General features: G+C 36.2%; 1 protein-coding gene across 1 annotated transcript in view; it reads right to left on the bottom strand.

Moving 5' to 3' along the window:
• Positions 1–23,198: 23,198 nt before the first annotated feature.
• LOC131035883 (vesicle transport v-SNARE 13) overlaps positions 23,199–26,610 on the bottom strand; it is a 52,554-nt gene continuing 49,142 nt past the window's right edge. The window contains exon 5 of the mRNA XM_057967640.2: positions 23,199–23,697. Within this exon, the coding sequence (XP_057823623.1) occupies positions 23,542–23,697 (156 nt within the window). The 3' untranslated portion in view covers positions 23,199–23,541. The remainder of the gene's footprint in view (positions 23,698–26,610) is intronic.

The following is a 26,610-nucleotide window of genomic DNA, read 5'->3' as shown; positions in this document are numbered from 1 at the left end:
TTAAGATGTTAGCTGCATACATAAGCATCTTATATAGATTCATACATTCATTTGCATTCACATTATTGCATAGAAAAATAAACAATTCGCATTACTAGTTACTCATTTTCATCATTTATTTGCATATGAAAAGAATAAAAACAAACATTCATATTCATTTGCATTACATACATCCATATTGAACAGATATGCATACATATAGAATAAAGCATATAGAAAAATAGCTCATAAATCAATCAACACAAGTACAATGAAATCAAATCAAGATCTCGTATATATAATCATCAATATCTCGGAGTACAAGTGATATAATTGTCATATACAATCTCCCATCGGAGCAAGAATCATATGGGCCACAAAAAATGGGGTATCTAACAAAATCTAAGAGCTATAAGAAATCTAGTTCTCTGCCTCTCCCTCATCGCCAGGTGGTGGAGGAGGTGGAGCCTGCTGACCGACATCCTGCCTCGGTGCCCGAGCTCCCTCAGATCATGTCATGTACTGAGAATATGGAACAACCTGTTGTGCTACAAGAATAGCTATGCTATACGCTGCTACATAATATGTTGCTCGACTAGTTTGGTGTAAAACCTCTCGCTGAAGAGTGTCTTGCTCTGCCCTGACCTCAACCAACTATCGGTCTCACTCTGCCCTGACCTCAGCCAACTATCGGTCTCGCTCTGCTCTGAGCTCCACCAGTTTTTGGTCGCACTTTGTAAGTTGTGTTTGAGCCACTGTCAACAGTGACTGCAGACCTGCTAATCTCGCTCTCATCAACCGTGCTACATCATCTACCCCCTGCTCCCTCACAAGCTCTCTGTCTCCATCTCCGCCTCCATCTCCACCCCCATCTCCACCCTGCTCATCCCTCCTCTGTCATACTTGTCTAGCAGTTGCTCGCTCCTCCTCTCATCCACCCTCCACTGCCTTAGCACCACTCATCCTCACACCAACAACTCCTAGAGATCCGCCCTCTCCTCTCTACTGTTGTCTCCCCCCAGTTGGTACCCTGTTGTTGCTCGCACTAGGATCCCTACCTTCCCACCTAGGAGCCTCTGCTCTCTGTCCCTTTTCTTGTCTCTCTCCCTGTGCCTGTCCCTGTGCCTGTGCAGGGACATCATCCTCAATCTCTTCTATGAGAGGTGCCTGCTCAGCTAGGTCTCTAAACCTAGCAAATGGATGTTGCTAGAACCAATCCCTGTACTGGGGCAATACCCCCGCGTCTGCAATGTCATCTAAATAATCCCACCGAAGTAGTTGTAACCTTGCCAGTGCCTACATGCTCAAGGCGTAGGACAACCTAGGGGCCCATCCTTGTCTCTCCTTGTCTGCATAACGAGCATAGACAGTAAACTCCTGTGAAATCCCTTGAGGCCTACCATGCTGGATCATGACCCCAGATACAACAAATCACTTAATAATCATCACAGATCTACCAATAAGATCAAGACGAGTCATGAACATGTCTCTCCGTACAACTCTCTAGTCATCCCAAAGCTTGAGGCCCCTGCATGGTCTTCATACAACAACAATCAGGTCATCTAGTTGTTGTCTCCAATACTTTGTCTTTCCCAGATGGGGCTAAGTAACGTATCCAAAATATCTATAAACTATCGGCTATTGTGGATCTCTAGCATCATCCACAATAGGTATACAAACTGGGACATGCTCCCAGACCCATATTTGTAAAAGCAAGACCCTTGTTGCCATGCTCTTCCCCTCCCTGTATACAACCTCATTCATCTCATGATACATGTGGGATAATAGACAAGAACCCCATCCTAATCTCTCAGGATGATCCACTAGTCTCTCCAGCATCCTAGCCCAGCCGCATAAGAAACCCTGTTGTCCCGTATCCAGCATAATGAAGCGACCAATGAATCCTACCAAGACACATGCCAAGGGAAACTCCTCACTGTACCTGGCCATCATATCATCCCAAAAGATAGCCCGTGTAAGGATGTCCTCATCATGAAAAATGTGTCTCAAGGCTAATATACCAGGACACTGAGTCGAATCATAATCAACCTTATCCCCAGCAAATGGAATCCTCAATATCTTGTAAACATCCTCTAGAGTGATTGTCATCTCCCCAACTGGTAAATGAAATGTGTTATGCTCAAAATGGAATCTCTCAACAAGTGCAATGAGCATCCTGTGATTCACACAGATATCTGGCATCTATAGAAGGTGGGTAAACCCGCACAAGTCAATATGTGCTATGTCTATATCGGATAACTCATGAACTAGCCTCATAGTCAGAGGATAGACGCATCGAAAAAGAACATGTGGCAATCGAACCTGCAAGAATCAATCAATAGAGCATCAAAAAGTCATTCAAATTTGCTATAAGACAACTTAAACATCACGCAAATCCAAACACATCAATTGCCAAATCAAATTTTCATGTTTGCACCCTTAAAAATGCTCACTTATTTTCATACGACATTTCACAGTGTAGGCAGAAACTCGTATGAGTCAAGAATAGATATAGCACTACAAAAGACTCCTATATGACAAAAGACATATACGTGCACGATAAAATGGTCTTCTAAGCAAACTTTCATATGATACACGGGGAGGTCTCGCACGACAAAACTAATGGCCTGAAATGATGAAACACTAGAGGACAGTTTGTCGTACGAGACACATTGTCGTCTTGCACGACAAAACTACACGGACCGAATTTTAAATGACTAAAAAAGCAAAAATTCAACAAAAAATTCAAAATTGATGACATAAAAAGGCATAAGATTAGTCACTCACCACTGGCTCGTTATTCTGAAGTCGATTATGACGTCTTTGACGCTCAAATTGGTGCTCCTGGATCGGAATGACCCTTTTTCTTTGTAGAGGGCTTTTCAAATTTCAAACTTGGAGAGGTTAAAATGAATTGAAAATGAGACTTGGACACCTTATATAGCCCAAAACCTAATTTTTCAACTTGCTCCGATGGACATGAAAATTGTACCCTTAGCTAATTTGCCCGTCCTGATACCATTTTTCGGGATCGAAATTGAAGTACGAGATCATTCTTCTATTCAATATCGCACAACTAGGACCACTTAGCGCTTTCCTCACATTCTCATTCTTTTCTTCAATTTGTGATCCATTTCACATCAATCATTGTTAAATCTTCAAATGATCCTCCCACTTAATCTTTGTGCTCAAATAATTATCATCGCCAACAATTGCCTAAAATCATGTACCCTCGCTCTTTTTCGATTTCGCTCCCGAGGGGCATACTCATGACCTCGTGACCTACATCCTCAAAGTCGAGAAAAAAAATTCAAATCTTCATCAAAAGTCAAACAAAAAATCTTTTCAACTAAAGAAAATCAAACAAATTCTTATTCGCTAGGGGCATATCAGTTTCATCGCTTCAAATCAAGCTGATATTTGCTTTCTTCTGAATCAATCTCTTAACGTTAATCAGTTTCATCTCCTTTCATCAAGTTGATTATTCGTTTAAATTCAATCAAAAATTTAAAGAGTATCTTTGATCACACGCTCAATCTAAGCAGGTGTTCAGTTTCATCGCATCAAATCAAGCTGGACAGTTTATCTTTGCTCATCGTATCTTGATCCATCAAGTTCAAGATCGATTTTATCTTCGCTCACTGTGTCTAGTTTAATCAAGTTCTAGATCACTAAGATCTGCTTCTTGATCAATCGAGTTCAAGTTCGGTATCTTTGCTCTTCATCAGTCCTAGTTCAATCAAGTTTGGGATTGATATCCCTTTAATCAACTATGTTCAGCTTCATCGCTTCAAATCAAGCTAAACACCTCGCTCTTCATCTAATTCGTAATCAATCAAGTTCAGAACTCGTATCTCCTAGACATCAACTATTCTTTGAACCAATGCATTGCTCGCACATTAATTCAAAGAGAGGCAAATGTAATACCCTAAAATTGGTCATCTAAACCATGGGCCCCTAATTTCGACAACATCACCAAGGTCCTAACCAAAGGCAATTAAATCAACTTTGAGCACACAATTAATTAATTCTTCAATCATCAAATGTCACATGGCAAGTGAATTACTCAATATTAATTAATATTTATTTAATTAATTAAATCATTCCAAGAAAATCATTTTGATTGATTATCCTATTTAATTTATTAAATATCTTAGCATATTTAATTAATTAATAAATTTGCCATTTAATCATAAAAAATGAATTAATTTATCACAAAAGAGGAATCAATATGCAAAGCAAGAGTTAAATTGAAAATAAAATAAAAGAATTTTATTGCGAGAGAAATCAAACTTGAGATATTATTTCTTTCTTCTAAATTGAGAACTTGAAATCAAAAAAGCAATTTATTGGATTATTAATCATTCTCTAAAATTCGAACTCAAAGCTTTTGAGAAAAGAAGTTCAGTTGCATTGAAAAGACTTTTTTCTTGAATAAATCAAAGAAATTGCATGGAATTACCTATTTTCATCTCAAGTGCATGGAATTAATTAAATATATCTCTAATGTAAACTCAAACTTACAATCTGAATGCATTTCAATTAAACTATAATTGGAATCTATCTCAAGGTTAACTAAATCTGATTTCTCAATTATTTCAATTATCCTAAATTGTGCTTTTTCTTGATCTCTCTTGTGATTCTCCATAAATTCAGCCTTCATCTCTCATTCAAAACACCCTAGAGATTTATTGTTATTATGCAGTTTTTGCTTTGGAGTCATTGAAGATATTGTGCTCGCTTTTTGAGATTATTGCATCTTAGTTTAATTTCTTTTTGCATATTTAGTTCAATTATGATTGTTTGAATTCATATAGCTTACTATTCATCCATCTTGCATTCATTTAGCTTAATATCAATCTCATATAAATTAAATCCTTCATCTTGGTGTAGTCTAGTCACTGGTATTTCTTATACAAATCTGAGAGCAAGTCTATACTTGCATCTTTTAGAAGGCAATTGGTCGATTTGTTATGGTTTTATTATTCATGCTTATATCTATCTAGCCATACATGTAATGACTTAATTGAAGTGTTTTGTCTTACATCTTGCAGATACTTATTCCACCTTTTCACACACACATTTATGGTGCCCACCATGGGGCAAAAGAGTACATCTTTCGGCCTCGAAGACTAACTTTTTCTTATTTTTCAGATTTTTATTTTTTCGGATTTTCGTCCGTACAATTACTGTGAAATATTGTACGAGTTTTCCCACTCTACCAAATGACAAACTGCAGATATCGTACGATCTCGTATGAATCGGTGAGAATCATCGTACGGTATTTTGTGTTTCTGGGTTAAAAGCAAATTTCATCCTTTGGGTTTTCTCATTCAATTTTTATCATACTAACGCTAACCCTGGCTTGTTGTTCGTCTATCTGAGAAACTTTCACAACCTAATCAGTTTTTGCAGAACACTTGTCGAAGAATATGCTTGTCAACCAAAGACAATATGACTACTAATTCGTTGTCTTTGCAGGTTCCATGAGGAGATTCGAGAAAACATTATGTATTCATTAAATTTATTTTTTAGGCACCTAACTTGCTATCTGGTTAATGAACAAATATGGCTTTCATGTTTTAAAGTGTTGTAAAGTTGTTATTGATAGTGGAAGTTCAGATAATCTTGTTTTAGAAGAAATGGTGAATAAATTGTAGTTGGAAAGATTGAAACACCCTAAGCCTTATCAGATAGCATCGATTCAGGATGATCATAAGTTGGTAGTAAGTGAGCAATGTTTGGTGAAATTGAAAATCGGAAATTATCATGATGAATTTCTGTGTGATATTATGCCTATGGATATTTGTCACATTTTGTTGGGTAGGCCTTGGCAGTTTGACAAATAGGCGATACATAATGGAAGAAAGAACATATACACTATTGTAGCGAATGGGATGAAACAAACCTTATTACCCTTGGAGGAACCGTTGAAGAGTGAAGTCTGTATGAATACTAGAATCTATTTAGTGGATGGAATGAGACATGAGAATGTGTGTTTTTCCTTAGTTCCTAAGAAGACCGAGAACCTGGAGCATGAAGAAGAACAACCGAAGGAGATAAGGAATTTGCTGACAGAGATGAGAGTAACAGTATTAGGATTTGAGGAGTTGAAGACCTTGTATAATGAAGATCCATATTTTACAGAACCTTGGAAAGCATGTAGACAACCGGTTATGGTGGACAAAAGTCATTCGTTGGATTATTTCATTCAAGATGGGATGTTATTCAGAGGAGTTCAGTTGTGTATACCTAAGAGTTCTATGAGGGAGAATCTGATAAAGGAGAAGCATAGTGGAGGATTAACCTGACAGTTTGGTATTGACAAAATAGTAGCATTAGTAAGTAAACATTACTTTTGACCTCAGATTCATAAGGATGTTAGGAAATTTGTGCAGAGTTATAGAGTTTGTCAAGTTGCAAAAGGCAGTAGTCAGAATGTGGGATTGTATAAACCTTTGACAGTATCGGAGAGACCTTGGCAGGATATAAGCATGGATTTCATACTTCTATTGCCTAAGACACGGAGAGGGAATGATTCTATATTTGTGGTGGTGGATAGATTCTCGAAGATGGCTCATTTCATACCTTGTAAGAAGACATTGTTGGCATTATGTGAACCGGTATGAGGACATAATGACATTGTATGTTGTCATTGATGTCAATATGTTGAAGAGGTGTGAACCGGCATATGTGAGAACCAGTATAACACTGTGAACCAGCATTTGTGCCAAAGTAAAGTGGTGTGCTTGTTCATGATGAACCGACATATAGTTATGGGAACCGGCATATGGAAGTATTGTATGACTACCGGTTGGTAGTCTCAACTTTAGGGTTTTCGGTTGATGTGCTTCAATCTTGTGTGGCTCAACCGATTATATTGTGTGATGAGTTAGCATTGTAAAGAATAACAGATCATGTTGCCAAGTAAGCCTGTGTGCGTGAAGGATCTTGCATGAGGGAGATTGTTCCTATCTACCTCGAGAATGTGTGAAGTCTGTAAAACGGTGATAACATGTGATGGGTTATCAGCCGCCATAAAATCGGTGGAAATGGACGATGGAGAATGTCTTGAGTTTGGATCAAGATCTTCTGCATTTAATGCAGTGTGCTCAATGATCAGGATTGAACCATTTGAATTCCTTAACCTAACAGGTTTAGGGTTTAGGGTTTATGCTACTGACCTATCTGTTTTCCTATAAGGTCGATGTTGTGTCTCTTTCTGAGGTTGTTGGCAAAAGTTGTGTGTGTATCCAAGAGAAGGGATACGTGATTCTTGTTAGACCAAAAGGAGAGAAGTGATACCTGCAGAGTGTAAGTGCAGAAGGTGAAGAGGAGCTTAAGCGGATCTACATTGGCATTGAGTGCTATTACCAGATCATTGTAATACTTGTTGATCTCTAACTACCTCAACAGTTGAAAAATCCCTTAACAGGGTAGCCTTAACCGGCTTGCAAAAAATCCTTTAACAGGGTAATTCAAAGCTACTGAGTTTGGAATCCTTTAGCTATTGAGTTCTTGAAATCCTCTAACAAGGCAACCTTGAACAGGGTTTAACCCTTAACCGGGTATTGTAGCCATCCCTTAACCGGGTGATCCCTAACAGGATCGGTTCCTAGCAGAACCTATTGTAATGTCTCTAACCGGACAAGGCTTCTAACAGAGCGGACTTCTAAAGAGTTCAAAAACAGCTTGTGGGTATTCATCCCCACCGTGGTTTTTCCCAGTTGGGTTTCCATGTGAAAAATATGTGTGTCATGTGTGATGCTTTTATCTTGTGATGCTTTGCTATTGTCTGTCAAGCATATGATGGTTCTATGTTTTATGCCTATCAATAAAACATGTTGAACTAGTTGTTATTGTGGTCTGATGATAGATTACCTGTTTATGCATAAGGGTGAAATGATAGTGTAGTCTCGAGTTGAGTGAAAAGCTAAGTGAGTAACCGGTTAATGCTTGACTTAGACATTCTTAGCTTTACCGGTTGCACTTTGTTTCAAACCGGTATCACTATCTACCATTCATTTGAAGTGTTTTCTGTCAAACTGGTTTTGGACTGTATTTTTGCCTATACTGATTCACCCCCCCCCCCCCTCTTAGTATCGGTTTGGTACTATTCGCTCATCATTGAGTTATCAATTGGTATCAGAGCATCCTCTAGGTCCTCTGTGTTATAAGCTTAACCGCTTGAGGTAAAGATCCCAGTCAAATGATGAAGAGGGAAGTTTGAAGATATGCGGATGGTTGAAGGTGAGACCATTCAACAGTATGGAATAAGAATCAAAACCGTTGTTGGAGATATCAAGAGTGCAGGTGGTAAAATAGAAGACTTCACTGTGGTAAGCAAAGTCCTGAGATCCCTATTGTCGGTCTATGCAATAAGGGTTGTTGCTATTTAGGAGTTGAGATCAATAGACAAGACTAAGGTATTCTTGGACTCCATCATAGCAAAGTTGATAGCCTATGAGCTAAATAGTTTTGATGGTAGTGTTCAAAAGACTGAATCAACTTTTAAAGCTTCTGCTATACCATCCAAAAAAGGAAAAGAAGCTAGCACTAGTGGTGAACCAAGACAGAGCAGAGAAATGGATGATGAGGAGATTTTGATCGCATTTGAAGCTCTCCTTTCTGGGAAACTTCCTAAAGGAACCCGCAAATACAAAGGTAAGCTACCTTTGAAATGCTTTTCTTGCAACCGGATAGGACATATTGTTGTAAACTGTCCTAATGGCGACAACAAGGACAAACCAAAAAGGTTCAAGAAATTCAAAGGAGGAAACCGAAGAAACTGTTTTGTGGCAGTTGATGAAGGTGTCATAGATGAAGAACTAGAGGATGAGAAAATGAAGATATTGTGTTTGTTGTTGTCAAGGAAGATGTGTCAGACAAGAAGGCTCTTGTCTCCCAGTTTGATAATTCCAATGAGTGGATCATTGACAGTGGTTGTTCTCACCATATGACTAGTGACTGAAGCAAGTTTCTATCCTTGGAGGAGTATGATGGTGGTGTGGTTCGCTTAGGCAATGATGCACCATGCATGTTCAAAGGCAGAGGGTCCATCTCTCTGAATGGAAAGAGTAGTGCTAACAATGTGTATTGGGTTGATGGTCTTAGACACAACCTTCTGAGTGTTGCCCAGCTAAATGACAATGGCCTCACTCTGGAATACAAGAATGGAGTTTGCAGAATCAAAGGAAAGAATGGTGAATTGGTGGCCACAGGCATGCAGACCAAAGGTAACCTATTTCATCTGAATGCAAATATAAGTACATGTCTTATGGCTAAATTTGATGATAGCTGGATATGGCATAGGAGACTCTGCCATGTAAACTTTGATAACATTGTAAAGGCTAGTAAGATCAAGGCAGTTAGAGGGTTGTCGGTGCTAAGCAAACTGGATAATACCTTGTGCAGAGAGTGTCAATTGGGGAAAATGTCTTCCTCAACCTTTAAAGGTAAATCTTTCACTGCTAACAACTTGCTTGATCTTGTGCATACTGATTTGTGTGGTCCTATGAAAACTAGGAGTGTGCAAGGTGATAGGTACTTCATGATTCTCACTGATGACTGCTCAAGAATGATGTGGGCCACATTCTTGAAAGATAAGTCTGAAGCCTTTGTAAAGTTTAAAGCTTTTAGAGCATTAGTGGAGAAGGAAAGCGGTAAAAGGATCAAGTGCCTAAGAACTGATCAAGGAGGGGAATTCACTTCCGATGAATTCAACAAGTACTATGAAGAACATGGCATCAAGAGGCAATTGTCTGCCCCCCGGACTCCACAACAGAATGGCCTAGCAGAGAGGAATAACCGGACTGTGGTTGAAGCAGCTAGAACCATGTTGATTCAAGGAAAGGTAGGTCACACCTTTTGGAGAGAAGCAGTGAGCACTGCAGTCTACACAATGAACCGGGTACTCATCAAGAAAGGTAAGGATAAAACTCCTTATGAGTATTGGATCGGTAAGACACCTGTGGTTAGCTACTTTAGAGTCTTTGGTAGCAAATGTTACATCAAGAGGAGTGAACACCAGAGAAAATTTGATGCGAAATGTGATGAGGGAATATTCCTAGGATATTCCACCAAGATCAAAGCTCTCAAGTGCTTCAACAATAGGACTCAGAGAATTATGGAAAGCATCAATGTAAGAGTTGATGAAACCTCTGAGAAAACTGAGGAAACCGGCAGTAAGCAAGCGGTAAACGAACCGGTTGCAACCTTCTGGGAACCAGTTGTCAGTCAACCGAGTACCAATAACAGTGTTCCTACACCGGCAGATGTAGATGCTGATACTGGTGGAGATGAGGATGAAGAAGAAAAGAAAGAGGAATCTATCAAGATCATTCCTCGGTATGTCAAGCTGAATCATGATCCTAAGAAGTTCATAGGAGATAAGGATGCAGGAATCCTTACAAGAAGAAAAGTTAGAGAAAACTCATGTATGATCTCTGAATTCAAGCCTAAAACAATCAAAGAGGCACATAAGGATGAAGACTGGATCAAGGCAATGGAAGAGGAACTTGACCAAATAGAGAAAAATGGTACATGGTCCTTGGTACCCAGACTGGAGCACAAAAATGTCATTGGTACCAAATGGGTCTTCAGAAATAAGTTGAATGAGGATGGCACAGTGATTGGGAACAAAGCCAGACTGGTGTGCAAAGGATATTCCCAAGAAGAAGGAGAAGACTATGGAGAAACCTTTTCTCCTGTAGCCAGATTGGAAGGAGTTCGTATGCTTCTTGCATATGCAGCTTTTAAAGGCTTCAAAGTATATCAAATGGATGTAAAATCTGCATTCCTAAATGGTGTACTTGAAGAGGAGGTGTATATAGAGCAACCAGATGGGTTTTTCCTATCTAAAGACAGTGACATGGTATGTAGGCTACATAAAGCCTTATATGGGCTAAAGCAGGCACCTAGAGCATAGTATGAATGCCTGCATTCCCATCTTGTGAAGAATGGATTTGAGAGAACAAGTGAAGATAGAAATATCTACTTGAAGTCTAAAGGAGATCCGATCCTGATCTGTGAGGTATTTATTGATGACTTTATCTTTGGTGGAGATGACAAGATGAGTCATGAATTTGCAAATGAGATGAAGAAAGAGTTTGAGATGTCACTCATAGGGGAGATTAAGTTCTTCATTGGACTGTAGATCCAGCAGATGAAGGATGGAATCTTTATCACTTAGTCCAAGTATGTCAAAGAGGTGTTGAAGACCTTTGGCATGGAAGATAGCAAACCGGTTGGTACATCGATGGTGACCAGTTGTAAACTATCCAAAGAGGATGACACTGCATTGGTTGATGAGAAGGAATATCGATCAGTGATTGGTAAGTTGCATTATGTAGTGCATAGTAGACCGGATATTGCACATGCAGTTGGCATTACTGCAAGATTCCAGAAAAGTCCAAGAGAATCCCACCTGGTTGTAGTCAAGCGGATTCTTAGGTATCTGAAAGGAACTATTAACTATGGGTTATGGTATCCATACAATAATGATTTTAACCTTAAAGTGTTCACAGATGCTGATTGGGCTGGTAATGTAGATGACCAGAAGAGCACAACCGGTGGTGCATTCTTCCTTGGTGGTAGACTGGTCTCATGGATGAGTAAAAAGCAAAGTTGTATCTCTCAGTCTACAGCGGAAGTGGAGTATGTTGCAGCTTTCATGAACTGCACTCAGACAATTTGGATGAAGCATGTATTGAATGGCTTCAAAGTTCCTGTATCTGAACCGGTAAGTATATTTTGTGACAATACTAGTGCAATTAATATCTCCAAGAATCTGGTTTTACATTCTAGAACCAAGCACTTTGAGCTTAAGTATCATTTCTTGAGGGAAAAGGTTCAGAACAAAGAGATTGCACTGGAGCATGTTTCCAGTAAGGAGCAGTTAGCAGACATATTCACCAAGCCTCTCCCAAAGACTACATTTACATACGTAAGAGGTGAATTAGGGGTACTGCCCATTCAGGAGGTGAACTAAAAGCATATGCTCCACATCAGTTAGGTATTGCATAGTCAAATTTATTTTGGATTGATGTGTTGAAGGATGCTACTCCTCAGGGGGAGCAACATAATGGAATAGGGAAGCTTGTGCCTCCACTTTGGCATTATTGTCAAAGGGGGAGAAGATGTGAAGCGGAGAAGATATCTGCAGAAATTGGGGGAGAAGATGTGAAGCAGAGAGATATCTTTGTATATTGCCATCAATGCCAAAGGGGGAGATTGTTGGCATTATGTGAACCGGTATGAGGACATAATGACATTGTATGTTGTCATTGATGTTAATATGTTGAAGAGGTGTGAACTGGCATATGTGAGAACAGGTATGACACTATGAACCGACATTTGTGCCAAAGTGAAGCGGTGTGCTTGCTCATGATGAACCGGCATATAGTTATGGGAACCGGCATATGGAAGTATTGTATGACTACCAGTTGGTAGTCTCAACTTGAGGGTTTCCGGTTGATGTGCTTCAAGCCTGTGTGGCTCAACCGATGATATTGTGTGATGAGTTAGCATTGTAAAGAAGAACAGATCGTGTTGCCACATAAGTCTGTGTGCGTGAAGGATCTTGCATGAGGGAGATTGTTCCTATCTACCTCAGGAATGTGCGAAGTCTGTAAAACGGTGATAACATGTGATGGGTTATCAGCCGCCATAAAATCAGTGGAAATGGACGATGGATAATGTCTTGAGTTTGGATCAAGATCTGCTGCATTTAATGCAGTGTGCTCAATGGTCAGGATTGAACCATTTGAATTCCTTAACCTAATAGGTTTAGGGTTTAGGGTTTATGCTACCGACCTATATGTTTTCCTATAAGGTCGATGTTGTGTCTCTTTCTACGGTTGTTGACAAAAGTTGTGTGTGTGTGTATCCAAGAGAAGGGATACGTGATTCTTGCCAGACCAAAAGGAGAGAAGTGATACCTGCAAAGTGTAAGTGCAGAAGGTGAAGAGGAGCTTAAGCGGATCTGCATTGGCATTGAGTGTTGTTACCAGATCATTGTAATACCTGTTGATCTCTAACCACCTCAACAGCTGGAAAATCCCTTAACAGGGTAGTCTTAACTGGCTTGCTAAAAATCCTTTAACAAGGTAATTCAAAGCTACTGAGTTCGGAATCCTTTAGCTATTGAGTTCTTGAAATCCTCTAATAAGGTAACCTTTAACAGGGTTTAACCCTTAACCGGGTATTGTAGCCATCCCTTAACCGGGTGATCCCTAACAGGATCGGTTCCTAGCAAAACCTATTGTAATGTCTCTAACCGGACAAGGCTTCTAACAGAGCGGACTTTTAAAGAGTTCAAAAATAGCTTGTGGGTATTCATCCTCACCGTGGTTTTTCCCAGTTGGGTTTCCACATGAAAAATATGTGTGTCATGTATGATGCTTTTATCTTGTGATGCTTTGCTATTGTCTGTCAAGCATATGATGGTTCTGTGTTTTATGCCTATCAATAAAACATGTTGAACTAGCTGTTATTGTGGTCTGATGATAGATTACCTATTTATGCATAAGGGTGAAATGGTAGTGTAGTCTCGAGTTGAGTGAAAAGATAATTGAGTAACCGGTTAATGCTTGACTCAGACATTCTTAGCTTTACCGGTTGCACTTTGTTTCAAACCGGTATCACTGTCTGCTAGTCATTTGAAGTGTTTGTTGTCAAACCGGTTTTGGACTGTATTTTTGCATGTACTGATTCACCCCCCCCCCCCCCTCAGTACCAGTTTGGTACTATTCGCTCATCATTGAGTTATCAGACATCAGATGCAATGCATGTACCTGACTTGTTTTTCAAGGAAGTGGTGAGATTGCATGGATTACCTAAAAGCATAGTTTCAGACAGAGACACTAAGTTTGTTGATTTTTTTTTAGAACACTTTGGAAGAAGATGGAGACAGATTTGAAGTTCAGTTCTACTTTTCACACACCGACTAATGGACAGATAGAAGTAGTAAACCGGAGCTTGGTAAATTTGTTGAGATGCTTAGTTGGAGAAAAGACCGGAAGTTGGGATTTGATTCTTGCACAAGAAGAGTTTGCCTACAACAATTCAGTAAATAGGAGTACCGGAAGAACACCTTTTGAGATTGTTACCGGAGCACACCCTAGAGGTTTATCAGAATTGACGGATATTAGTAATAAAGATAAGTGGAGTGCAAAGGCAGAAGAATTTGCAGATCACATGAAGGCCTTACATATTTAAGTTAAACAGCATTTGGCGGATATGCACAGCAAATATAAGGAGAAAAAAGATGAGAAGAGGAGACATAAGGAATTTGAAGTTGGTGTTGAAGTGATGGTATATCTAAGAAAAGAAATATTTCCAGTTGGAACCTATAACAAGTTGCAGATGAGAAAATTTGGACCTTGTAAGATCTTGAGGAAATTCAGTTCCGGAAATGCATATGAAGTGGAGTTACTGGATAGTTTGAGTATTTCACCTATATTTAACATTACAAATCTACAGCAGTATGATGAATTAGAATTCAGTGAAGACAGTATTGTAGACTTGGAGAAGCAGTTGCCACGGAAGGAACTAGAGCAGGTTGAAGACATTTTGGATAGAAGGATTGGGCATAGTACCTAGAGCAGTCAGTACATGGAGTATCTTGTGAAATGGAAAGGCAGACTAGTTGAAGATTCATCTTGGATTTCTCAGGCAGAGGTGGACCGCCTTGGTTTCCTCTAAACCAACAAAGTGAGAGACTTTTTGAACAACCCTGGATGTCTGATGCAAGAGCATTCCCAGTTCTTGGCAATCTTTCATCAACCAAAAACATTTCTTTTCTGTTTGTTTATGTTTTGCAGTTTCAGCATTTCTTTCTGCATTTTCTTGCATTTTCTCACTAGATCTTGCGGAGTTGAATTTTTCTTGAGGACATGGTCATCTTCCTTATTCCTAAACCATGGAGCATTTGAATCATTTTCCGGCAAGTTATAGCTTCCGGATTTCAAGACAGTTTCTGGCTTTGGACACTAGAACCGCCTAGACCTATTTTCCTATTGGAGAATCGTGCGGATCCTTTTCGTAGCTTGTGGAGCCTCGGTTTGTTAATTCTAATGTTCCTTGGCGTGTGGTCAACCTTCCCTTTGATTCGCACTTCATCCTTTGGATTTTTTGAAGGAATCTCTTTGGCGGAGGCCGACCCGTTGGTTTTACATGTTTGATCTTGTTCTTTGGCATTTGATCCCTCTTGGGCCGACCAGATCTCCATGGGCCACATAAATCATTGTAATTGAGCATTAGAAGTCAGTCAGATAGAACATAGAAGATAAATCTTAAGATTTAGAGGTCCAGAGTTGACTAATTCTGTAATTGAGCATGTATGTGGCAGGCCAGTGAGCCTAATCTTGTAACCCAGATGTTACCGGTTATTTGTAATTAGTTCTCATGATCTAATTCATTTAGTTTCACATTCTCTCCATCATATCCTCTTGTTTCAGTTGTGTTTACTCTTGTTGCCCAGTCCAGATTGATCTCTTTTAGGTCCCTCATAACTAATGACTACACCAGAAAAATTCTCACAAACCCTAGAAAGGAAAATCCAAAACTTAGAAATTGGGGAATCTTTTGGAGCTGCTCTTGAAAATATAAGCCAACATACCATGAAAACTCATCGGTCTCCGGTTAAACATGCAATTTTTGGAATGTTGGATAAATCACCCTTACAAAAATAAATTCAAAGACAAATATCCCAAGAGAGCCTTAGCTTTCAAAAGCAAGTGGAAATAGTCTCCCCACAAAATGAAGTAGAAAAGAGGAAATCTAAGAATTAAAGAACCAAAGATAAGAAATAATCGAGCAATGCACCTCCTTTTCTTCAAAGAAGTGAATGTTGGAAATCTTTGCCAACCCCTAGAATCAAACACAATGGGAATTATGAAAAATAAATCCTAACAAAAACTCCAACTATATATTTTTAAAAATATCCAAACTCTCCCATTAATAAAACTCTAGCATAGAAAGATCCCCTATAATGGATAAATTTCAATAATAACCTCATTGGAAGAAGAGTAAAGATACAAAATCCTAATTGTGCACCTCCAAAAGTGAGAATTAATATCATCAAAAAGTTTTTTTTTAATTTTAGGAGAAATAACCAAATTGTAGAAATGTTAAAAAATATAGAGAACATTGGATTTGGATGAAATATAGATCACCCTAAAAGTCACCCCTTAAAAGTTATTGATTTACAATCTAAACAGGAATTTGAAAAATAGGAGGAAAATTTTGAAAATTCAAGGAGTTACATTATTAATCCTCAAAAAGATATAGAAGAAAAGAATGTGTGGTTAGTGATATTAATCAATTGTTTGAAGAAAAATGCATAAGAAGAGAAGCAAATAAACCACAAAAACAAACCAAGAAAGAAGCATGAGGACCCACTTAACCACAAGTCTAAGGAAGTGATAAGGGATGAATAATTATTCTTATATTAGTACCAAGGCTATCTCATTTAACCAGTTACCACCCTACATATACCTTTGTCATGCTTAATTTAACAAGATTATATAATAAATATGTTGCAATCTTAGTTAAATATTAATGTATACATGCACGTTGCTTTTTTTGTGTTAATGACAATCTTAATGCTAGTGGTCATCATGTGTCAAAGGATGTAATTTTGTAAAGATATAAAGTATGCAAAACGGAGATGAATTTTGGAGCACCATGTCCACAAAGCTCTAGAATCCCTAGAGCATCTCCAAATCATAGACTAGGTCTCTACAAAGGGTAATAGATCTCTACAAAGGCAATTTTGGAGATAGACATCTACTATTTTGCTTGAAGCTACAAGATCCACCAAACTGTTAGCTCTCAAAAAATTAAGGCTCTTGCTTTATGATAGTTCTCTGAGGAAATTGAATTGTTTTTCATTCAATGCAACTTAGACTTTTATTTATGAAAATCATTTAACTAATTTTGAATGGCAGGGAAAGTCCCCATATTACCATAACTAATAATTAGATTGTAGTTTATATATGCCTTTATATTAATCAATAAACAACAATTTTTTTACCATTTGATATCTAATAATTTCTTAGTCATAAAATAGAAGAGAACTTCTTTCAATAAAAATTTCTTGTTGTGAGAAATATGATTGTGTGTTAATGATCTTTTTCATGGAGGAATTCAAACCTCTATCAAGCTGGACACTCAACTAAGGATTTGGAAATGCATGGTAGAGAAGTATTTTAAGTTTTCATTGATTTTATGCCTACATGATTTGTATTTATACCTTTTATAACCTACAAGTTTAATGTGTTCAATATGTTTAATATGTATAGTGTTACATGTGTATTATATGATGATTGTTAAGCTCTCTTCTAATTCCATGTTTACATAAAATACTGTGTATTTCATAACTCCTAAATAGACTGTTATTTTTATCTTGTATTGAAATCTTCCTCTAAAAACTAAAATCTTTCATGTTATGTTGAAATATTTCATTAGAAAAGTAAGAAAAAGGAATAGAGCAGTTTAGATTTTATCATCAACTGTTTAGTAGTTAAAGAAATTCTATTATATTGTAGAAAAGTTCCAATTACCTTCCTTGTTCTTGTATGTTGCATTCATTATGTTCTTGTTTTTCAAATGCTTTCAAGTTAAAATTTATTTTCAGCATAATCATTTTCCATCTTGATATAATTTAGTATAGATTACATATCTAAAATCCTTTTGTAGACAATCTTGGACACCACCATGGTCAAAACAATAATTCATTAAAATATGAGACCTAACAATGGCTCATCAAGTATTACAATATTTTTTGTGGTAATAAATAACGTATCGAGTGCATATGTTTTGTAAGTCATCCCACTAGTTGACTAGGATAAAGTATTTATTCAACTTGTGTAGGAAAGAGGTAGTGGTAGGTGGTTGAGTAATATATTAAACAAACAAATCTTGTATGAATGTGAAAAATATTGTTTACATCACATAATTTCTTTCAAATAAGGAGCATTGTATGGTGTTGCCTTACCTCGAGCTTTGATCTATTTTTAATACATTCTAAATATCTTCATTTTTTTCTAAGATCTTTTTTATTATCGTAATATTTTAATTATTTTATATTAAGGTTCATAATATTTAATATTAGATCTCCTTCTAAGGAACAATGGGAAGAAATATTTTATATCAAATTTTCTCTTTAGGGTTGAATGTATTATAGAAGGTCATGTGCCTTACATAGGTATTCAAAAGAGGTGATTTTGGATTCATTAGAAAGGGGCTTTGATTACTTTCCAAAAAGCGGTTACATTAAAGATTTGGATGAGTATCAATGGTGTTTTGAAGTTGACCTTATGACTAATTTTTCAGAATAATTTGACGTGTGACTTTTAGAAAAAAAATAATTATATCTCAAAATTTAAGAGAGTAAATCACATTCGATTGTTAACAAGTGAACAGAAATATTTAGATCTACTTTTCTATATTTTTTTCGTCTCAAATCTATGGTAAGAAAACAATGTTTTTATTTACAAAGGGAAACTTGAAAACAATTTGAATCATTATATAATAACATTTATTCTTTGAATGAATTGGAACATATTTTTCTTAAAGATTGGTACTAAAATTACTCACGGTTAATAAAAATGAGGATGAAGATGTAAAACTAAAGGCACAAAATGAGAAAATGGAAGATAAGCATACATGCATATTTTTGAAAAATAAAGATTCTATTTTTCAATTTCATGAATATATTCTAAAGGAAAAAGTTATTGTTTCTATAAACTCTTGTAATAAGTATCATTTCCTTTGCATGAACTTAGTTGGGCATCTAAAACAAATAAAGAAAATCAAACACAGTCTAGTAGAGGGTAAGTATATGTTTTTAATTTAAGATTTGAAGGTTTCTATAGAAAAATATGTTCTGCTTTTGTATGGTTTGGATATTAGATGAATTAGATATTGTTCTTGGATATCTTTACTTAAAAATTTTAGGAACAATCAACTTGGAATGTGCAAAATAATTTATAAATCTTTGTTATGAAAAGAAGAAAAAAATTGCATTGCAAGAAATTATCCATAATGGAGACCAAAGTAATTTTGAGGTAAACCAAGCTCCAGAATCTACTACAAATTTCCTAAAAAATTACAAGATACAAAAGAGGAGAAACAAACCTCCTCGCATGAAATTTTTAATTGAAAATGTTGTGTCTATTAAGACAAAAGTATAAATTTTCCCTCTTAACCATATTATTCTCTCCTTATTATTATGACCTAATCCCTAAAATTTGTACATTAACGTTGTGTGCACTTATTATCAAATTTTATCTTTCAAGGAAACCAAGTACTCTTCTCCAAACTACAATTCCTACAGTTCTCTTTCTTGCAATGAATTCTAGTGTGATCAAACTTCCCTTTATTATGGAAATGACTAACACAAAAATGTAGCAATTGAAGTATTCCAACTCACTACATCTATGCAACCTTTCTTTTTGCATTCCCATTAAAGTAGTTGTGATCATTCAACTGAATAGAAATTATGAATTTTGTTTTCCCCTTTTATCTTGGTCTTATACTTGGTATTAAAATAATGTATTATTTCTTAACATACTAGTAATAAAATCATATACTATATATAGTTTTTTTATGGATTTTAGATGTAATATTAGTAGTAGATACAATTTCAAGGAACTAAAAGGTACCTTCTAATAGAATAACCCATATTAGAATGTAGGCACAAGCATTCATGATTCATGTCATTTCATATTTGTTGTATACAAAACAAGTGAGATTGCCCTCTTGTTACCCTTTTTTGCACTCTATCTTCTACCCACGCTTGTGGCACAAACTCAACCCATATTATTTGAATAGTTTTGTTAACCAATAGCCAACTTCAAACTTGTGACTTGACAAAATTGAATGACATCTTAAAATATTAATGTTTAAGAATTCTTTGTAGATCAAATACTAAAAAGTTTAAAATTAATCATCAGTTTAAGTATATCTTGTTTGGAACAACCATATGAGCTTCTAGTTTAGGATAATTGTATCCCCTTTACACTAAGACTAATTGTATGTGTCAAATAAGCACAAAGGTTACTAATTTCATAGACATATCCCAGCATATCACAATAGCGTGAACAAGCATGATAGGTTATCTCACTATACTAGACAAGTGGCATTTTTAACTAATACTTAAACTATTCTAGCGACCAAGCCATTTATATTCAAAGTACTTACATCTTTGGCATTGAACACACTTCAGGAAGTTTACTTTCACTAGAAGACTATATTAAGTTTGATTTAGTGGGTGATGTTAAAAGACTAAAAGTAAAAGTTCACTGCAAGCTAAATCTCTCAACTTAGTTTGGTTCCTCCAAGTCGGTCTAGCAAGAAATGGTGTTGTTAGACTTTCTTTGATGGAGGAGTATTGTGGATTTGTTCATGTTGCCAAAATATCTCTTTGGATTCAAAAGATTATTGTATGCGTGCAAATGAAATGAACAATGTAGCATCAAATTAAAACCAATCAACACTCAAATCATTCACATACAAACCTCTAATTGAGTTGAATGTAAAGTTTTACCCATTGTCGTGTGAGTGCTCCATTCACTATAGCATAACGTTAGCATAATCTAAATGAAATTTTGACAAAGTATTGATGTTTGACTGAATGTTTCTTGATTGATTAAGTGATAGGTTTGATTTATTGATTTGCAAGAGGATTTGATGAATAGTTAGTTTTGAATCTAGAACTTGAGATCTAATCCATGATTTGTGGAACAAATGAGGAGATGTGGCATGCATAAAAGAATTGTATATTATTTATTTTTTAACCAAAATAATTACAATTTCTCAACTAAACATTACTAGGAGTAAACAGATCTAATTGATTATTCAATTGCCTACATGAAAGAGGTAACTAGGTGTGTGAGAGAATAAAGGGTAGTTAACTATTGCATGAAATAGTTAATCAATTGTATGGATGAGTGAAGTGATTTGATTGATGAGTGGGGCTAAGAATGAGCCTAAGTGAATTGATTAGACTAGGTAGTCAATTAGGTGAGTTGAAATTAATTAATTGAACTATTGTTGAACATGAGGTGGAATTGATATTAAATTAATTGATTAATGAATAATGTGTATCAATAATCAATTAAATGGATAATTATTGATAATTAATTTATTAAATGGATGTATAATATTAGCCAAATTTAATTAAATATTTTTTTAAATTATTTAATAAAAGCGCTAGGTGTCCTAGGTGATAAGGTGATGATGTGAGTGTATCGAGTGTTGATTAAATGAAACCGAGATGTAGGTGATTAGGTAATCAAAATTGGGTGACGATTGGATGAAAGAGATGATTAGTGGATAAGGTGCTAGGGAAAGAACAAACAAGGAGGTCCTAGGAGATGAATGAAAGTATCATGTAATGATTGGGAGAAACAATGATACGAGTGAAAATGAGATTTTTTAGGTGTCTACTATTATTTTAGAGTTTTGAGATTGTACAAGACAATCTACCCACTAGCTTTTGGTATAAGAATTAGTGGTATTGACATTGTACAAATCCAATTCATTATCAACACTCCAAACCCATCAAAATCAACATGTACATTACATCAAGTAACTTGAAAATAAAAAGTTATTAATGAAAAAAATTTGTCGATTAGAGGATCACATTGTTATCTACACTAAACCCTAAAAGAGATACACTTCATCCTCAATCTTTGTTGGATGTGAATGTTCCAAAAGGAATACAATACAGATGATACTTCCTCTCTGCCCCAAGAAAATCATAAACAAGTTACCTTATTTTTCAAAGTAATTTCAGTTAGTTTATGTTCAATTGAAAATGTTATAGGTGTAACAATAAAAGTGCAGATTGTTCCTCTTAATATATGCTTCCTCTCCTTCAAAGTTATATATATGAGCTCGTCCCCGAGGTTTATTAACTGAATTTTGTATGCGTGCCTTTCTCAAATATTGTGCTTAGTGACAACCAATGTACCCTTCTACTCTTCTCCAAACTACACAACTCTTTATTGCAAATAAATAGCAAATGATGTGATGCAATAAATTTTGCTTTATTATTGGGATCACTAACAGGGGATGCGATGCAATTGGGTTACTGCACATATTGCATCCCAACACACTTTCTGTCTCCACTCCCATTAAGTAATTTGTTTACTGGGGCAATCAAGTAATTAAAATTTGAGCCAACTAAAAGATGCCAGAACTTTAGGATCATGACCCATATCAGAATTTACAGATGTTCATTACAAATGTAATGTCATAGGACTTGTAGACACAATAAGGAGTGAGATTGCTGAAGCATTACCTTCATCTATAGCTGAAGCATTATCCAACTGGATTTCCATCTTCAACTAAAGATCTGAAAGATGAGCTATAAGAGATGGCTTACACTAAATACACTATCACTGTAAACTTCATTTTTAAACCTGTAAATATATCTTGTCTACTCTCTGGCTCTTTTACCTACATTATGATACACTTGCAATCCCCATTTTGTAAATGTTTGGTTAACTATTATCCAACCTCAAACTTACCACTTCAATTGTGTGATACCTTAAGATAAAATGTTGTTAAAGAGTTTTATGCAGATAAACCACTGAAATTGACATGCATTATAGATCTGCATCAGCCGAAGTACATCTTGTTAAGAACAACCATATGAGCTTTTCCAGTTAAAATAACCACATGCAATTCTAGTTGAGAATAGAATTACTGTGCACTGAAATAATGCAGTGGATTAACCAAAATCATAAACACAGAACATCTTCATGTCAAATAGGATACAATAGCAAGAACAAGAATGAGACGTTATCTCACTATACCACCCAACAGGCATCTTCCCTTGATAACTAAACTATTATACAGACACAACTATTTATTCACTCCATTTTGTGCTTATTACAAAAAATTTAGAAACAAGGTAGGAGGAATTTGTCGAGTCATTGCAAGTTTTAACACACAATTTTGCATAATGTTTATCTTCTTGTAATCAAAAAGAATTCAAGTTCCATAAGCTGCAGAAACTCCAAAGCTGATAAGTTTACGTCCTCGTGACACCAACCATTATCAATTTCATTTTGACTAAGTAGCTGTCATTCTTTGCTGTCTTTCACTTGATATTGAATTATATTGTAAAATGTCATCTTTTTTCAGCTAAATTAGTGTTACACAATACAATTAATTGTTCGTCATCAATCTTCTGAATCACATGCAAGTAGAAAAACAAAACTCCAATTTTTTGGATAAAGTGAAAGTTCAAACAATCAGCCACTACCAAAACTGAATGTGCAATCTTCATCACAGCCAGCACATCTAAGCATCACAACACCATTTATATTTTGAAAATACTTTGCCACTTATTGGCAGACCAACACAATCTACATACACTCTGGAAGGTCCAAAAATACAAATGCCATCTTCCATTGGTTTGAGTACTAGAACTCATAAGAGGGAGTTTCAAATAGGCATTAGCAGGCTGCTGCCCATTAACAGATGCAATAGTTTAATTTTCACCCACACATCATGATAATGAAACTGCAATATCAATAATCCAGAGAGCTATTTGTGAGAAATCTTATAGTACGCAATCACAATGATAACTATGAGCAGAAGAACTATAATTCCGCCTATAATCCACTTATTTCGGCTCATCCTCCTTGACATTGAAGTAAGAACCTTTCTGCTCTTACCAATGTTGTCATCAACACCGTGAAGCTGCTTTGACCAAAAAACAATCATACAAGGAAAAATGTTAGCTCATACCAAAAAGTACAATCTCTTGAATTTGAATTCTTATAAAAAAAATTTAATGCAATCAGGAATCTACCCAGACATCTCCTTGCAACTTAATCGCTACTAACTAAAGACCATAATTTCAAAGAGCGTGAGACGCATAACAAGATACAAAAAGTAATGATATGTCAATTGTTTCTTGTTAAATTCGTATGCACAGAGTAACGGGATTAGTGAAAAGAAAGCAACAGAAAAATCCAGGCTAGTTCAGATTTTCCTCCCACTGAGTTGGTGAAAATGAACACAAATGGTGCTTTCAGAGGTAATTTAACTTGAACACACAGCAAAAATTTAGGCAGAAGCAAAAATTTAGGCTCTGCCTAAATTTTTGCTTTATGTTGTATCTAGGAACCCAAGCTGATAATATAGCTGAAAGAGAGGCTATTAAATTTGGGCTTTCGAAAGGCCAAGCAAGATTAATATTACTCTTAATCTATTTTAGAGATGGATTTTGAAGACACCCTCTCTGGAACCATTAATAGGGAGGCTAGTGTTAGTCATTATATATAGTCCCAAAATAGTCTCTGCTAAAACTGGTAGTTTCAACTCTAGTCAGCGGCATTCCAGTTTTTTTCTCTTCATTTTCTGAATTCCAGGTCCTATGGTCTTGTAATTCTATATGTATACATTGGAAACTCACATTGACTATGAAGAAAAGTCTTGTGAGTGGTTTTCAGAGCTATGGTTCACGTTTCTGAGAGTAATCTTGCAATATCCTAAATGGGATAATTCTGATATCTAATTCATTTTACTTACTTCAACACTTTCCAAGTGGTTAGCTCCACACAAAGATCTGAATATTATTAATTACCACACAATTGCAATAAGGGAACCTTGCATACAACAGAGATGAGCAATGAATAATATGAAATTAATAACAATATTAGTAGCTCAAAGCAATTTAATTCAAGATTGTGAAAAAATAAAAATGAAAAATTTGAACTAAAAAACTATAGATAATTAAGCAACAACAATACCAGGCAAATATTATTAAAAAAGTTTTCCCCGCAAATGCTCAATCACATTAAATAACATATATTAATAGATTCCAAACTTGGGGGGCTCCATAGCATAAAATAATAACACCAGGCGAATAACAAATAGCTCAATCACATCCCAAAAAAGCCCTGAGTCACCATCATGCCCTAAATTGCTGGAGTCGCCTTCAATCACATCCCAAAATGATTGAAATCACAAAACCATTTAATATTGGCAGGAAAATCGATTTTGACAAGTTCTTGATGGATTTTGTAGCAAAAATTGTGAGTTTTTGAAGATTTTTATGCAAAAAAAAAACACCACATTTTTTTCTAAAAGACGGCGACGAATTTTTCAGCGAGTTACTCACCACCGGTTTTGGCTCACAAGTTCTGCAAGTACTCACAGATTTTTGCATCTATGGCTATGATACTCTTGAGTTATTATTATACTCCCATTTTCCTAGAGCAAAATTCCCAAATCCACCGAAAATGTATGATGGGTGTTTCAGGTTTCAACTTGGATTAATTTCAGAAAAAGGGGCGTTACAGTCTGCCCTTCCGAGAGATTGCTTGTCCTCAAGCAATTGCAACTGGGATGCTCTAAAATTTCTTCTCGACTTGACTAAATCTGTTTGGATTTACCAGGATTCCAAATCAACCTTAGAGATTTGTGCATCCATCCACTCGATGTGCTTGGCTAAAAGACATTTTCATATGTAACCTCCTTAAATTGCCTCTCTAATTATCTATAAATATTTTGCAAAGCTTCTGTAAGTTCTCAAAAATCCTTTTTTGCTCCAACTGATTTCCTTGCCACTCTATTGTGTAATTGAACAATTTGTGGGTAGCCTTTTATAGATATGAGTGCCGATTTGTAGGTGGACACTTCCATAGTTTTTTCTGTAAACTATGATGTATGCTGAGCTAACTAGTTTTCTTTTGATGAGATTATAAATCCGTCAGCAACTATCACATCAAGTCCTTCAAAATCTTCAGTTAGAAATACTTTCTTGACTACCAAATCTTAATTAATGTAATTATCTGTAGCTCCACTATCAAGGAGTATTGAAATTTTGCTTCCACAGAATCTCTTGAAATCTGAAAGGATGGTATCTTGGTGCTCCTGAAATAGAAGCAAGTGTTCCTCCACTATTTGAATGCGGTTCAGGTTCCTCCTTTTCTTTCTCATCATCAGAAACTACCTCAATGAATGAATTGCATCACAGTGGCTCTCTAGAATATTATCACCTTATGCAGATTGGGAAACGCTATCAATATACACCAGTTCTGACTTCCCGATTCCAATTTCAACCACATATGCCACAACAACTAGAGACAATCGGCTCTTTGAGAACAGCCAGAAAATTATCAAGATTATCTTCTATACAGACTCAACAGAGACTTTATCAAGAATTCAATATGCCTATCAAGCTGTGTCCATAGAAGGAAGAAATGTTTTTCTTGATTTCATTTCATCAAGTCATATGATCCATCTTTTGTTTTCTAGCAGCATCCATTGCCACCTCAACTTCTTTCTGAGATGCAGCATCCTTAGTTCCTACCACCATTTATCTGTAAGAAGGACCAACAGAAATTACTCCTCCTCTATCATAAAGCAAATCTAAAGTTTCAAAGATTGGTTCAAAAAAAGTGTTAAAACAATCCAAGGAGTCAAAAAACACTCAAGGAAACCAAACCCTATCAGAGCCCACTCTCTTCAGAATAAAATGATCATGTCAATGTCATCATTCCACATACAAAAAAATTCTCAATATCCCAAATCATATTAGAATTTAAATACTAAATAAGACCTAAAAATGGGTGGAATGTGTGAAAGGAGGTATTTTTCCTCTTC

This window comes from Cryptomeria japonica, chromosome 8, assembly GCF_030272615.1.
Source record: "Cryptomeria japonica chromosome 8, Sugi_1.0, whole genome shotgun sequence".
Taxonomy (NCBI): domain Eukaryota; kingdom Viridiplantae; phylum Streptophyta; class Pinopsida; order Cupressales; family Cupressaceae; genus Cryptomeria; species Cryptomeria japonica.
The sequence above is the reverse complement of the archived record's forward strand: the minus strand, read 5'-3'. Positions and strand labels throughout refer to the sequence as shown.